The 17133-nt window shown below is 42.9% G+C and overlaps 1 protein-coding gene across 2 annotated transcripts; it reads left to right on the forward strand.

The window, feature by feature from the left end:
* The first annotated feature begins 282 nt into the window (after positions 1-282).
* On the forward strand, positions 283-17122 carry LOC311112175 (solute carrier family 2, facilitated glucose transporter member 2-like). Of its 2 annotated transcripts, none has more exons than XM_084155151.1 (10): positions 283-406; positions 4586-4681; positions 4755-4951; positions 5099-5223; positions 9431-9546; positions 9790-9952; positions 10073-10179; positions 12300-12380; positions 14604-14708; positions 14921-17122. In XM_084155151.1, the coding sequence occupies exons 1-10, from the start codon at positions 305-307 to the stop codon at positions 15026-15028; spliced, it is 1200 nt and encodes a 399-aa protein (XP_084011277.1). In that variant the 5' UTR covers positions 283-304; the 3' UTR covers positions 15029-17122. The 2 variants fall into 2 exon arrangements, with proteins under 2 accessions (XP_084011277.1, XP_084011278.1); XM_084155152.1 differs by having other exon boundaries at positions 4589-4681.
* Positions 17123-17133: the final 11 nt, after the last annotated feature.

Genomic DNA, 17133 nt, shown 5'->3' on the forward strand with positions numbered 1-17133 from the left:
GAGCTCAGGATGACCAGGGTGTGTGTGAACAGTGGAAACCAGCCCAGATACTGTGTGTTCACTAATCACTACACAGAGTTTAACCACCATGAAAACAGGGTGACAAACACAACCTAAGACAGGAGGTGAAGTATGTTAGGCACCATGTGTGATGTTAATGACGTTAATGATGTTAATGATATGAATGATAAACGCCCAACAATATGGTGTACAGATAGAGGTGCTTTGCTCCGGTGTGTCTTTCTATCCAGTGCTGTGTGTATGTCGAGATGAGTGCATGGACACAGCGTGATCCCAGCGATTGATGATTACCCTGGAAGTGTGTGTGTTTGCGTACGTGTGTGTGATCAGTTCATGTTGTTGGAGCTGGTGTCAAGACTCTGAACCCATCATGGAGTCGGGAAAGGTAAGATCTCTCTCCGTACACTTTTACACACTATCTCACACACACACACACACATGCTCGTTTTGAGGTATCTAATCCATTTATTGAACAAACGTTGAAAGCCAAGCTGCTGGTTTTATAATGTAGTAAAATCTCCGACTGTTCAATCCTGACTGAACGATGCTCTGTAGCTACACACAAGGACATGAGTGTGTGTGACAGGTGTGTGTGTGTGTGTGTGAGAGAGAGTGTGTGTGTGGGCATCGTGTGTCATGATTAAACCGAGGTAGGGAGAGTACCATTGATTTGACAGTTCATTTGTTGATGGCATGACAGAGCTGGTTATATCAGTGATTCATCATATTTTACGTCTGTTTTTTATTTCTGAGAAAAGCACGTCTGTAAACAGGAACAGTAACAAGCAGTATGTATTTTATTCCATCATTGACAGACATTTATTAATTTTTTAGGGGGGTAGATCAGCTTTAATATTGCAGATACAGTGGGGAGAAAAAGTATTTAGTCAGCCACCAATTGTGCAAGTTCTCCCACTTAAAAAAATTTGAGAGGCCTGTAATTTTCATCATAGGTACACGTCAACTATGACAGACAAATTGAGAAAAAGAAATCCAGAAAATCACATTGTAGGATTTTTAATGAATTTATTTGCAAATTATGGTGGAAAATAAGTATTTGGTCACCTACAAACAAGCAAGAATTCTGGCTCTCACAGACCTGTAACTTCTTCTTTAAGAGGCTCCTCTGTCCTCCACTCGTTACCTGTATTAATGGCACCTGTTTGAACTTGTTATCAGTATAAAAGACACCTGTCCACAACCTCAAACAGTCACACTCCAAACTCCACTATGGCCAAGACCAAAGAGCTGTCAAAGGACACCAGAAACAAAATTGTAGACCTGCACCAGGCTGGGAAGACTGAATCTGCAATAGATAAGCAGCTTGGTTTGAAGAAATCAACTGTGGGAGCAATTATTAGGAAATGGAAGACATACAAGACCACTGATAATCTCCCTCGATCTGGGGCTCCACGCAAGATCTCACCCTGTGGGGTCAAAATGATCACAAGAACGGTGAGCAAAAATCCCAGAACCACACGGGGGGACCTAGTGAATGACCTGCAGAGAGCTGGGACCAAAGTAACAAAGCCTACCATCAGTAACACACTACGCCGCCAGGGACTCAAATCCTGCAGTGCGAGACGTGTCCCCCTGCTTAAGCCAGTACATGTCCAGGTTTGCTAGAGTGCATTTGGATGATCCAGAAGAGGATTGGGAGAATGTATTATGGTCAGATGAAACCAAAATATAACTTTTTGGTAAAAACTCAACTCGTCGTGTTTGGAGGACAAAGAATGGTGAGTTGCATCCAAAGAACACCATACCTACTGTGAAGCATGGGGGTGGAAACATCATGCTTTGGGACTGTTTTTCTGCAAAGGGACCAGGACGACTGATCCGTGTAAAGGAAAGAATGAATGGGGCCATGTATCGTGAGATTTTGAGTGAAAACCTCCTTCCATCAGCAAGGGCATTGAAGATGAAACGTGGCTGGGTCTTTCAGCATGACAATGATCCCAAACACACCGCCCGGGCAACGAAGGAGTGGCTTCGTAAGAAGCATTTCAAGGTCCTGGAGTGGCCTAGCCAGTCTCCAGATCTCAACCCCATAGAAAATATTTGGAGGGAGTTGAAAGTCTGTGTTGCCCAGCGACAGCCCCAAAACATCACTGCTCTAGAGGAGATCTGCATGGAGGAATGGGCCAAAATACCAGCAACAGTGTGTGAAAACCTTGTGAAGACTTACAGAAAACGTTTGACCTGTGTCATTGCCAACAAAGGGTATATAACAAAGTATTGAGAAACTTTTGTTATTGACCAAATACTTATTTTCCACCATAATTTGCAAATAAATTCATAAAAAATCCTACAATGTGATTTTCTGGATAATTTTCTGGATAATTTTGTCTGTCATAGTTGACGTGTACCTATGATGAAAATTACAGGGCTCTCTCATCTTTTTAAGTGGGAGAACTTGCACAATTGGTGGCTGACGAAATACTTTTTCCCCCACTGTAGATTGTGGCTTCTGTCATTGTAATTCTGTGCATAATTTCCAATCCCCCATATATATATTTTTTGTAAATATGTACACTACCGTTCAAAAGTTTGGGGTCACTTAGAAATGTCCTTGTTTTCGAAAGAAAAGCATTTTCTTTGTCCATTAAAATAACATCACATTTATCAGAAATACAGTGTAGACATTGTTAATGTTGTAAATGGCTATTGTAGCTGGAAAAGGCAGATTTTTAATGGGATATCTACATAGGCGTACAGAGGCCCATTATCAGCAACCATCAGTCCTGTGTTCCAATGGCAATTATGTTAGCACAGCTGAAAACTGTTGTGCTGATTTAAAGAAGCAATAAAACTGGCCTTCTTGAGACTAGTTGAGTATCTGGAGCATCAGCAATTGTGGGTTCGATTACAGGCTCAAAATGGCCAGAAACAACTTTCTTCGGAAACTCGTCAGTCTATTCTTGTTCTGAGAAATGAAGGCTATTCCATGCGAGTTTCAGAATAAAGTTATTTGTTTCTGGCCATTTTGAGCCTGTAATCGAACCCACTTTTGCTGATGCTCCAGATACTCAACTAGTCTCAAGAAGGCCAGTTTTATTGCTTCTTTAATCAGCGCAACAGTTTTCAGCTGTGCTAACATAATTGCAAAATGGTTTTCTAATGATCAATTATCCTTTTAAAATGATAAACTTGGATTAGCAAACACAACGTGCTATTGGAACACAGGACTGATGGTTGCTGATAATGGGCCTCTGTACGCCTATGTAGATATTCCATTAAAAATCAGCCGTTTCCAGCTACATTTACAACATTAACAATGTCTACACTGTATTTCGGATCAATTTGATGTTATTTTAATGGACAAAAAATTTGCTTTTCTTTGGAAAAAAAGGACATTTCTAAGTGACCCCAAACCTTTGAACGGTAGTGTATTTTATTTTAAATATATATACATATTTTTTCCTTCTTTATTATTTTCCCCTAAACCTACCACCCCTTCCCTAATTGGAGTAAACTAATGGACAAAAATACTTAGGCTTCCACTTCCAGTTTATACATACTACATACATTTCACGGACAGAATATTTTACATTAGTTATCTTTTGTTTGATTTTAGTCCCAGCCTTCAGCTACCTTCAACCCCTACAATCTATCTCTGAAGACCATCCCGTTTTGATTTTAGCTGCCATATATTTTTCCACTGTGTGATGTTTCACAAAAGTTCTGAACCTTTCTATTCTCATAGTTTCTACAGATTGTAAATTAAAGATAAAAACCTTTGCTAAGAGTATTATTATATTATTGATCAACTGACTATGACTTATCAAATCACTTAGTAGTGCTATTTGCAGAGTAAGCTCCAAGTAAATGTTGCAATTTTTTAGCCATTCCTGAACCTGCGACCAAAAACAAGCTACATATGGGCAGTACAAAAACAAGTGAGTTAAGGATTCTGTCTCTTCGTAGCAAAATCTGCAGAGCTGGGATTGTTGTCTCCTCCATATATATATATATATATAACATTCTATTGGTTACAAGAATTTTCTATAATAATTTAAATGGAAAAACTGGGACGATTGGAATCCGGCGTCGTTTTGTGTATCAGTTCATAGACCATGTGCCATGGAATCGGTACATCAAAAATCTCCTCCCAACTATTTTGCAACCTGTATGGCGTTGTGGTCAACGTTTTGGTCCTCAAGTAAAACTGATATATTTTTTATTTTTGACAGTTTCTTTTGCCAATTTTGGTCTTTAATGCAGGGCAAACAAACAAGTTCCCTACCTTCTCCCTTTTCCACTTGCCTCCTCCATTTTTGCAGTAATGCTGCAATCAGTTGGTTGTAATTTTGGACAGAGCAGAAATGTCCATATATTTTTGTTAACTGCATGTGTGACACACCTAATTGAACTAGTCAACTAAATATCAATCCCTTGATTAGTTTAATCAGGAAACAGTAACACTGAGTAATGTGAAGAAGTTTTGTTGCTCTGTTATTAACAGTATTTTACAGCAAATGGGACAGCATGGTGCATACAACTGTTTCCCTGCACACTAGGTCAGAGCATTACAGGCACCTTTTAATATCTCTGTGTCCTACAGCAGCTGACAGGCACTCTAGCCCTAGCAGTGTTTTCTGCAGTCTTGGGTTCTCTACAGTATGGATACAGCCTGGGAGTCATCAATGCACCACAGAAGGTACACCCACACTGTTTATTATAGTAATGAGTAAACAACTAGTAGTATTATAAACTTTTACTTTGTTTCCTAGGTGATTGAGCAGCATTATGGGCGGTCCCTGGGGGTGCTCCCTGAGGAGCGTCTCCTATCAGAGAATGATACAGAGACAAGGAAGCAGGAAGTGCATCCGTCTGTGGTCATGTATTGGTCTCTGTCTGTGTCAATCTTCTCCATCGGGGGTGTGGTGTCGTCCTTCCTGGTGGGCTTCGTTGGAGACCTGAGAGGAAGGTGTGTGTGAGCGTCCTTACCTCCCTCTTCATCTATCTGTCTCAAGATGAAACTGAATGCGCTTGTGTGACTGTGTTTGAACTCGGGTCGTCTGTATGCCACAAGACTGTGTTATCCACTGAGCTAATGCCTATGCTGTCTGTGCAGGGTGAAGGGCATGTTGATGGTGAATGTGTTAGCAGTAATAGCAGGTCTATTGATGGGGATGGCTAAGATGTGGAAACCTCACATCCTGGTCATCGCTGGACGCTGTGTCATGGGATTCTACTGTGGTGAGTAATCAATAAATGAAGTCACACACTACAACAGGAAATAAGTATTTGGCCCAGCTCTGTCCACTACATCCTGATCACTACAAGTGTGAACAAGGCTGGTACTGACTCTCTCTTCTCTCTCTCTCTCTCTCAATTCAATTTCAATTTCAATTTAAGGGCTTTATTGGCATGGGAAATGTATGTTAACATTGCCAAAGCAAGTGAAGTAGATAGTAAACAAAAGTGAAATAAACAATCAATATTAACAGTAAACATTATACTCAGAAGTTCCAAAAGAATAAAGACATTTCAAATGTAATATTATGTATATATACAGTGTTGTAGCAATGTGCAAATAGTTAAAGTAGAAATGGGAAAATAAATAAACATAAATATGGGTTGTATTCACAATGGCGTTTGTTCTTCACTGGTTGCCCTTTTCTTGTGGCAACAGGTCACAAATCTTGCTGCTGTGATGGCACACTGTGGTTTTTCACCCAGTAGATAAGGGAGTTTATCAAAATTGGGTTTGTTTTCGAATTCTTTGTGGATCTCTGTAATCTGAGGGAAATATGTGTCTCTAATATGGTCATACATTTAGCAGGAGGTTAGGAAGTGCAGCTCAGTTTCCACCTCATTTTGTGGGCAGTGTGCACATAGCCTGTCTTCTCTTGAGAGACAGGCCTGCCTACGGCGGCCTTTCTCAATAGCAAGGCTATGCTCACTGAGTCTGTACATAGTCAAAGCTTTCCTTAAGTTTGGGTCAGTCACAGTGGTCAGGTATTCTGCCACTGTGTACTCTCTGTTTAGAGCCAAATAGCATTCTAGTTTGCGCTGTTTTTATGTTAATTATTTCCAATGTGTCAAGTAATTCTCTCTTTGTTTTCTCATGATTTGGTTGGGTCTAATTGTGTTGTTGTTGTTGTTGTCCTGGGGCTCTGTGGGGTCTGTTTGTGTTTGTGAACAGAGCCCCAGGACCAGCTTACTTAGGGGACTCTTCTCCAAGTTCATCTCTTTGTAGGTGATGGCTTTGTTATGGAAGGTTTGGGAATCGCTTCATTTTAAATGGTTATAGAAATTAACGGCTCTTTTCTGGATTTTGATAATTAGCGGGTATCGGCCTAATTCTGCTCTGCATGCATTATTTGGTGTTTTTCGTTGTACACAGAGGATATCTTTGCAGAATTCTGCATGCAGAGTCTCAATTTGGTGTTTGTCCCATTTTGTGAATGTTGGGTTGGTGAGCGGACCCCAGGCCTCACAACCATAAAGGGCAATGGGTTCTATAACTGATTCAAGTATTTTTAGCCAGATCCTAATTGGTATGTCAAATTTTATGTTCCTTTTGATGGCATAGAAGGCCCTTCTTGCCTTGTCTCTCAGATCGTTCACAGCTTTGTGGAAGTTACCTGTGTTGCGCTGATGTTTAGGCAGAGGTATGTATAGTTTTTTGTGTGCTCTAGGCAACGGTGTCTAGATGGAATTTGTATTTGTGGTCCTGGCAACTGGACCTTTTTTGGAACACCATTATTTTTGTCTTACTGAGATTTACTGTCAGGGCCTAGGTCTGACAGAATCTGTGCAGAAGATCTAGGTGCTGCTGTAGGCCCTCCTTGGTTGGTAACAGAAGCACTAGATCATCATCAAACAGTAGACATTTGACTTCAGATTCTAGTAGGGTGAGGCCGGGTGCTGCAGACTGTTCTAGTGCCCTCGCCAATTCGTTGATATATATGTTGAAGAGGGTGGGGCTTAAAATGTGTGTGTTTTTTGCCAATTTTAACCGCACACTTGTTGTTTGTGTACATGGATTTTATAATGTCGTATGTTTTTCCCCCAACCCCACTTTCCATCAATTTGTATAGCAGACCCTCATGCCAAATTGAGTCAAAAGCTTTTTTTTAAATCAACAAAGCATGAGAAGACTTTGCCTTTGTTTTGGTTTGTTTGTTTGTCAATTAGGATGTGCAGGGTGAATATGTGGTCTGTCGTACGGTAATTTGGTAAAAAGCCAATTTGACAATTGCTCAGTACATTGTTTTCACTGAGGAAATGAACTAGTCTGCTGTTAATGATAATCCAGAGGATTTTCCCAAGGTTGCTGTTGACGCATATCCCACGGTAGTTATTGGGGTCAAATTTGTCTCCACTTTTGTGGATTGGGGTGATCAGTCCTTGGTTCCAAATATTGGGGAATATGCCAGAGCTAAGGATGATGTTAAAGAGTTTAAGTATAGCCAATTGGAATTTGTGGTCTGTATATTTTATCATTTCATTGAGTATACCATCAACACCACAGGCCTTTTTGGGTTGGAGAGTTTGTATTTTGTCCTGTAGTTCATTCAATGTAATTGGAGAATCCAGTGGGTTCTGGTAGTCTTTAATAGTTGATTCTAAGATTTGCATTTGATCATGTATATTTTTTTGCTGTTTGTTCTTTGTTATAGGGCCAAAAAGATTGGGGAAGTGGTTTACCCATACATCTCCGTTTTGGATAGATAGCTCTTCGTGTTGTTGTTTGTTTAGTGTTTTCCAATTTTCCCAGAAGTGGTTAGAGTCTATGGATTCTTCAATTACATTGAGCTGATTTCTGACATGCTGTTCCTTCTTTTTCTGTAGTGTATTTCTGTATTGTTTTAGTGATTCACCATAGTGGAGGCGTAGGCTCAGGTTTTCTGGGTCTCTATGTTTTTGGTTGGATAGGTTTCTCAATTTCTTTCTTAGGTTTTTGCATTCTTCATAATAATATGCCATTTAGCAGACGCTTTTATCCAAAGCGACTTACAGTCGTGCGTGCATACATTTTTGTGTATGGGTGGTCCCGGGGATCGAACCCACTACCTTGGCGTTACAAGCGCCGTGCTCTACCAGCTGAGCTACAGAGGACCACTCATCAAACCATTTGTCACTGTTGTTACTTTTTTAGATATGATAGGGATGCTGAGAGGTCAAATATACTGTTTAGGTTTTCTACTGCCAAGTTTACACCTTCACTATTACAGTGGAATGTTTTGTCCAGGAAGTTGTCTAAAAGGGATTTAATTTGTTGTTGCCTAATTGTTTTTTGGTAGGTTTCGACACTACTTTCCTTCCATCTATAGCATTTCTTAATATTATTCAGTTCCTTTGGCTTTGATGCCTCATGATTGAGTATTGCTCTGTTCAAGTAGACTGTGATTTTGCTGTGGTCTGATAGGGGTGTCAGTGGGCTGACTGTGAACGCTCTGAGAGACTCTGGGTTGAGGTCAGTGATAAAGTAGTCTACCGTACTACTGCCAAGAGATGAGCTATAGGTGTACCTACCATAGGAGTCCCCTCGAAGCCCCTCGAAGAGTCCCCATTGACTATGTACATACCCAGTGTGCGACAGAGCTGCAGGAGTTGTGACACGTTTTTGTTGGTTATGTTGTCGTAGTTGTGCCTAGGGGGGGATTTGGGGGAGGGAATGCTGTCACCTCCAGGTAGGTGTTTGTCCCCCTGTGTGCTGAGGGTGTCAGGTTCTTGTCCAGTTCTGGCATTTAGGTCGCCACAGACTATGTCCCTGGGTCTGGAAATGATTGATTTCCCCCTCCAGGATGGAGAAGCTGTCTTCATTAAAGTATGGGGATTATAGTGGGGGGATATAGGTAGCACACAGGAGGACATTTTACTCTGTTGAGATCATTTCCTTTTGAATTTCAAGCCAAATGTAAAATGTTCCTGTTTTGATTAATTTAATAGAGTGAGTTAGGTCTGCTCTATACCAAATTAGCATACCCCCTGAGTCCCTTCCCTGTTTCACACCTGGTAGTTTGGTGGATGGGACTACCAGCTCTCTGTAACCTAGAGGGCAACCAGTGGGTCCGTCTCCTCTATACCATGTATTTCCGATTTATTTGGTGAAGTCCAGGTTCCTGCTCTTTAGGCCAAAGGCAGATGACCTCAGGCCTTGGATATTCCAGGATGAAATAGTGAAGGCTTTGGGTTCCATAAAGTGTCTCTTTCTTTCTTTCTCTTTCTTTCTTTCTTTCTTTCTTTCTTTCTTTCTTTCTTTCTTTCTTTCTTTCTTTCTTTCTTTCTTTCTTTCTTTCTTTCTTTCTTTTCTCTCTCTCTCTCTCTCTCTCTCTCTCTCTCTCTCTCTCTCTCTCTCTCTCTCTCTCTCTCTCTCTCTCTCTCTCTCTCTCTCTCTCTCTCTCTCTCTCTCTCTCTCTCTCTCTCTCTCTCTCTCTCTCTCTCTCCTTCTCAGGTCTGTCCTCAGGGTTAGTTCCTATGTATATAGGGGAGATAGCTCCAATGGCCTACAGAGGAGCTCTGGGAACCTTACATCAACTGGCTATTGTTACTGGTATACTACTGAGTCAGGTAAGACTACACACACACACACACACCTATGTGTCTGTCCCTAATCTCTGTCCCCCTGTCACTGTCTGTGTCCATCCCTAATCTCTGTCCCCCTGTCTCTCTCTGTGTCCATCCCTAATCTCGGTCCCCCTGTCACTGTCCGTCCTTAATCTGTCCCCCTGTCTCTCTCTGTGTCCGTCCCTAATCTCCATCCCCCTGTCACTGTCTGTGTCCGTCCCTCATCTCTGTCCCCCTGTCCCCCAGGTGCTAGGTCTAGAGTTCCTCCTGGGTAATGACTACTACTGGCCGGTGCTGCTGGGTCTGTCTGGAGCTCCTGCTGTGTTACAGTCTCTACTGCTGCCACTGTGTCCTGAGAGTCCCAGATACCTCTACATCAAGAGAGGCATGGTGGAGGAGGCCAAGAAGAGTACGTACTGTAGAAATATCAGCTCTCTCTTAGAAAATATATATGATCTGAATAAGAATAACCTGAATAAATAATAATTGAATAAAAATACACACATGCTGTATGTGCGTGCATTTGTAGGTCTGCGTCGTCTGAAGGGAGAGTATGACCCATCAGCTGATCTGGAGGAGATGAGGAGGGAGAAGGAGGAGGTGGAGAAGGAGGCGCAAGTCTCTATCGCCGTCCTGGTACGTTCAATATCTCCTCTACTGAACATCTGGTGTATAGCTGTCTAATCATGTTGGTCTGGTCCTGTATTAATAATGTGATATGTGTCTGTAGTCCTGTATTAATAATGTGATATGTATCTGTAGTCCTGTATTAATAATGTGATATCTGTCTGTAGTCCTGTATTAATAATGAAATATGTCTGTAGTCCTGTATTAATAATGAAATGTGTCTGTAGTCCTGCATTAATAATGTGATATGTGTCTGTGGTCCTGTATTAATAATGTGATATGTGTCTGTGGTCCAATATTAATAATGAAATATATCTGTAGTCCTGTAGTCCTGTATTAATAATGAAATATGTCTGTAGGCCTGTATTAATAACGTGATATGTGTCTGTAGTCCTGTATTAATAATGAAATATATCTGTAGTCCTGTAGTCCTGTATTAATAATGTGATATGTCTGTAGACCTGTATTAATAATGTGACATGTGTCTGTAGTCCTGTATTAATAATGTGATATGTATCTGTAGTCCTGTATTAATAATGTGATGTGTGTCTGTGGTCCTGTATTAATGCTGTAATATGCCTGTAGTCCTGTATTAATAATGTGATATGTGTATGTGGTCCTGTATTAATGCTGTAATATGCCTGTAGTCCTGTATTAATAATGTGATATGTGTCTGCAGACCTGTATTATTGCTGTAAAATGCCTGTAGTCCTGTATTAATAATGTGATTTGTGTCTGCAGACCTGTATTAATGCTGTAATATGCCTGTAGTCCTGTATTAATAATGTGATATGTGTATGTGGTCCTGTATTAATGCTGTAATATGCCTGTAGTCCTGTATTAATAATGTGATATGTGTCTGCAGACCTGTATTAATGATGTGATATGTATGTGGTCCTGTATTAATAATGAGATATGTGTCTGTAGACCTGTATTAATAATGAGATATGTGTCTGCAGACCTGTATTAATGCTGTGATATGTCTGTAGTCCTGTATTAATAATGTGATATGTGTCTGCAGACCTGTATTAATGCTATAATATGCCTGTAGTCCTGTATTAATAATGTGATATGTGTCTGCAGACCTGTATTAATGCTGTGATATGCCTGTAGTCCTGTATTAATAATGTGATATGTGTCTGCAGACCTGTATTAATGCTGTGATATGTCTGTAGTCCTGTATTAATAATGTGATATGTGTCTGCAGACCTGTATTAATGCTGTGATATGCCTGTGGTCCTATATTAATGCTGTGATATGTCTGTAGTCCTGTATTAATAATGTGATATGTGTCTGCAGACCTGTATTAATGCTGTAATATGCCTGTAGTCCTGTATTAATAATGTGATATGTGTCTGCAGACCTGTATTAATGCTGTAATATGCCTGTAGTCCTGTATTAATAATGTGATATGTGTCTGCAGACCTGTATTAATGCTGTGATATGTCTGTAGTCCTGTATTAATAATGTGATATGTGTCTGCAGACCTGTATTAATGCTGTAATATGCCTGTAGTCCTGTATTAATAATGTGATATGTGTCTGCAGACCTGTATTAATGCTGTGATATGTCTGTAGTCCTGTATTAATAATGTGATATGTGTATGTGGTCCTGTATTAATGCTGTAATATGCCTGTAGTCCTGTATTAATAATGTGATATGTGTCTGCAGACCTGTATTAATGCTGTGATATGCCTGTAGTCCTGTATTAATAATGTGATATGTGTATGTGGTTATGTGGTCCTGTATTAATGCTGTAATATGCCTGTAGTCCTGTATTAATAATGTGATATGTGTCTGCAGTCCTGTATTAATGCTGTGATATGTCTGTAGTCCTGTATTAATAATGTGATATGTGTATGTGGTCCTGTATTAATGCTGTAATATGCCTGTAGTCCTGTATTAATAATGTGATATGTGTCTGCAGACCTGTATTAATGCTGTGATATGCCTGTAGTCCTGTATTAATAATGTGATATGTGTATGTGGTTATGTGGTCCTGTATTAATGCTGTAATATGCCTGTAGTCCTGTATTAATAATGTGATATGTGTCTGCAGTCCTGTATTAATGCTGTGATATGTCTGCAGACCTGTATTAATGCTGTGATGTGTGTCTGTGGTCTTCTAGGTGCGGTCGTCTCTCTACAGGCAGCAGCTGTTTGTAGCCCTGATGATGCATCTCTCACAACAACTGTCTGGAATCAACGCTGTGAGTTACTGAGAGAGAGGGAACAACTGTCTGGAATCAACGCTGTGAGTTACTGAGAGAGAGGGGGAGAGAGGGAACAACTGTCTGGAATCAACGCTGTGAGTTACTGAGAGAGAGGGGGAGAGAGGGAACAACTGTCTGGAATCAACGCTGTGAGTTACTGAGAGAGAGGGGGAGAGAGGGAACAACTGTCTGGAATCAACGCTGTGAGTTACTGAGAGAGGGGGAGAGAGGGAACAACTATCTGGAATCAACACTGTGAGTTACTGAGAGAGAGGGGGAGAGAGGGAACAACTGTCTGGAATCAATGCTGTGAGTTACTGAGAGAGAGGGAACAACTGTCTGGAATCAACACTGTGAGTTACTGAGAGAGAGGGGGAAGAGAGGGAACAACTGTCTGGAATCAACACTGTGAGTTACTGAGAGAGAGGGGGAGAGAGGGAACAACTGTCTGGAATCAATGCTGTGAGTTACTGAGAGAGAGGGAACAACTGTCTGGAATCAACGCTGTGAGTTACTGAGAGAGAGGGGGAGAGAGGGAACAACTGTCTGGAATCAACGCTGTGAGTTACTGAGAGAGAGGGGGAGAGAGGGAACAACTGTCTGGAATCAATGCTGTGAGTTACTGAGAGAGAGGGAACAACTGTCTGGAATCAACACTGTGAGTTACTGAGAGAGAGGGGGAGAGAGGGAACAACTGTCTGGAATCAATGCTGTGAGTTACTGAGAGAGAGGGGGAGAGAGGGAACAACTGTCTGGAATCAACGCTGTGAGTTACTGAGAGAGAGGGGGAGAGAGGGAACAACTGTCTGGAATCAACACTGTGAGTTACTGAGAGAGAGGGGGAGAGAGGGAACAACTGTCTGGAATCAATGCTGTGAGTTACTGAGAGAGAGGGAACAACTGTCTGGAATCAACACTGTGAGTTACTGAGAGAGAGGGGGAGAGAGGGAACAACTGTCTGGAATCAATGCTGTGAGTTACTGAGAGAGAGGGGGAGAGAGGGAACAACTATCTGGAATCAATGCTGTGAGTTACTGAGAGAGAGGGGGAGAGAGGGAACAACTATCTGGAATCAACACTGTGAGTTACTGAGAGAGAGGGAACAACTGTCTGGAATCAACACTGTGAGTTACTGAGAGAGAGGGGGAGAGAGGGAACAACTGTCTGGAATCAACGCTGTGAGTTACTGAGAGAGAGGGGGAGAGAGGGAACAACTGTCTGGAATCAACGCTGTGAGTTACTGAGAGAGAGGGGGAGAGAGGGAACAACTGTCTGGAATCAACACTGTGAGTTACTGAGAGAGAGGGGGAGAGAGGGAACAACTGTCTGGAATCAACGCTGTGAGTTACTGAGAGAGAGGGAACAACTGTCTGGAATCAACGCTGTGAGTTACTGAGAGAGAGGGGGAGAGAGGGAACAACTATCTGGAATCAACACTGTGAGTTACTGAGAGAGAGGGAACAACAGTCTGGAATCAACACTGTGAGTTACTGAGAGAGAGGGGGAGAGAGGGAACAACTGTCTGGAATCAACGCTGTGAGTTACTGAGAGAGAGGGGGAGAGAGGGAACAACTGTCTGGAATCAACGCTGTGAGTTACTGAGAGAAAGGGGGAGAGAGGGAACAACTGTCTGGAATCAACACTGTGAGTTACTGAGAGAGAGGGGGAGAGAGGGAACAACTGTCTGGAATCAACGCTGTGAGTTACTGAGAGAGAGGGAACAACTGTCTGGAATCAACGCTGTGAGTTACTGAGAGAGAGGGGGAGAGAGGGAACAACTGTCTGGAATCAACACTGTGAGTTACTGAGAGAGAGGGGGAGAGAGGGAACAACTATCTGGAATCAATGCTGTGAGTTACTGAGAGAGAGGGGGAGAGAGGGAACAACTATCTGGAATCAATGCTGTGAGTTACTGAGAGAGAGGGGGAGAGAGGGAACAACTATCTGGAATCAACGCTGTGAGTTACTGAGAGAGAGGGGCAGAGAGGGAACAACTGTCTGAGAGAGAGAATACAGGAAGAAAAGAGAGGGATTGTGAATGAGTGAGAGAGTGAAGTGTGTGTGTGTTGAGTCACCAGTGAGTGTATTGTATCTTTGTATATTGTTTTATATTGTTGTATATTGTTTTATATCGTTTTAACAGCATGGATGAGTCAGATTGAGGTTTTTATGACTCTGCTTTACTGGATGGAAACATAATGTTTGTTTTTATCTCTTTAGATATTTTATTACTCAACAGCCATCTTTGAGAGAGCAGGAGTCACCCAGCCTGTCTATGCAACCATTGGAGTAGGAGTTATCAATACCGTCTTTACTATGGTGTCGGTACGGAAAGACACACACACACACGCACACGCACACACACACACACGCACACGCACACACACACACACACACAGACACACAGACACACACACACATAGACACACACACACGCACACGCACACACACACACACACATAGACAAACCATTTGTAGGTCAGTGATGCAAACAGTCATACTGTTTAAGTGAACTAAAATGTGTGTGTGTGTTGCAGGTGGCCCTAGTGGACAGGGCCGGCCGACGGACATTGACTCTGATTGGTTTAGGAGGGATGTGTATCTGTGCCGTCGCCATGACAGTCGGCCTCGTCTACCTGGTATGACCAATCAAAATGAATTGTCTCTATCTCTCTACCAATAGGGTTTCAGTATTTGAGAGTTACATTTCCTGTCTGTATATGACTGTTTCCTATGTTTGTTAACCATCTCTTGTTCCTCCAGAGTAAAATAATTTGCATTTATTTATTTTATTTAACCTTTATTTAACTAGGCAAGTCAGTTAAGAACAAATTCTTATTTACAATGACGGCCTACTAAAAGGCAAAAGGCCTCCTGCGGAGACGGGGGCTGGGATAAAAAATATATATATAGGACAAAACACACATCACGACAAGAGACACCACAACACTACATAAAGAGAGACCTAAGACAACAACATAGTATGGCAGCAACACATGACAACACAGCATGGTAGCAAAACCACATGACAACAGCATGGTAGCAACACAACATGGCAGCAGCACAACATGATAGCAGTACAAAACATGGTAGAAACATAATTGGGCACAGACAACAGCACAAAGGTAAGAAGGTAGAGACAACAATACATCACGCAATGCAGCCACAACTGTCAGTAAGAGTGTCCATGATTGAGTCTTTGAATAAAGAGAGGGAGATAAAACTGTCCAGTTTGAGTGTTTTTTGCAGCTCGTTCCAGTCGCTAGCTGCACCGAACTGGAAAGAGGAGCGACCCGGGGATGTGTGCGCTTTGGGGACCTTTAACAGAATGTGACTGGCAGAACGGGTGTTGAATGTGGTGGATGAGGGCTGCAGTAGGTATCTCAGATAGGGGGGAGTGAGGCCTAAGAGGGTTTTATAAATAAGCATCAACCAGTGGGTCTTGCGACGGGTATACAGAGATGACCAGTTTACAGAGGACTATAGAGTGCAGTGATGTGTCCTATAAGGAGCATTGGTGGCAAATTTGGTGGCCGAATGGTAAAGAACATCTAGCCGCTCGAGAGCACTCTTTGCAACGGTTGGTGTGAGGTGTGACCCAGGTGCGGTGCAGGTTAGACAGTAGGCGGTAGGCAGAGATGATGAAACAAGGAACTTTACTGATGGTCCCGAAGTCAGGATACAAAATTACGGACTTTACACAAAAAAGAAAGGCGGAGCAAAGAAGACTCCAAAAAACAGGCAGACAACCAAAAATATGAAATACTCACTATGACTGAAATAATAACTAAACAGGGAGAACACTTCTCACGTACCTGTCCATACGTCCCGCGATCAGACACTGATTAGTACTGCTTGGCATAGTGAAACTAGCAGGGAATAAATACACAGGTGAATCAGATAGACACAGGTGACACCAATAGGAAGACACCTAGTGGGTCGCTCCGGAACTGCGACCCCCTCCTGTAACAGTGCCCCCCTCCCCCAGACGAACTGCCCCAGCCGTTCACCTCTGTTGTTATCAGCCCTGGGTCCAGAATGTCCCTCCTGTGCACCCAGGAATTGGAGACCCCTCCCCATCCGCCGGCAGTCCAGGATCCGGTCCACAGTAAAAGCCAGCTGCCCTCCGACGAGGCGCAGTGGGGGGAACAGGACGAGGAGGGGGAGCCAGGGGACAGGTGGTGACTGACTTGAGGAGGGACACATGGAATGTGGGATGAAACCTTCATGGTGGGGGGAAGTTGCAGGCGGTAGGCCACTGGGTTGACTCGCCGGACCACTCTGAATGGCCAGACGAACTGGGGGGACAGCTTCCTGGACTCCACGCGGAGGGGAAGATCCTGCGTGGAGAGCCACACCCTCTGTCCCGGGCGATGCCTGCGGTTGGCCTGGAGTTGAGACCTGACCGAGGCTCGCTTAAGTGCCGTCCGTACCTGCCTCCAGGTGCGGCGACAGTGACTGATGTGGGCCTGGACCGACGGGACCGCCGCCTCCTCCTCTTGCTCGGGGAATGGGGGGGTTGGTACCCGTATTGGCACTGGAAGGGGGACAGGCCGGTGGATGAGCAGAGAAGGGTGTTGTGGGCGTACTCTGCCCACGCCAGTCGTTGACTCCACGTAGCTGGGTTGCTGGAGGCGTAGCACCTCAGCACCACTTCCAGATCCTGGTTGACGCGCTCCATCTGCCCATTCAACTGGGGATGGAAGCCGGAAGACAAGCTGACGGAGGCGCCGAGGCAGGTGGCGAACAC

The sequence above is a fragment of the Coregonus lavaretus genome, assembly GCF_964263955.1.
Source record: "Coregonus lavaretus genome assembly, chromosome: 38".
NCBI lineage: Eukaryota > Metazoa > Chordata > Actinopteri > Salmoniformes > Salmonidae > Coregonus > Coregonus lavaretus.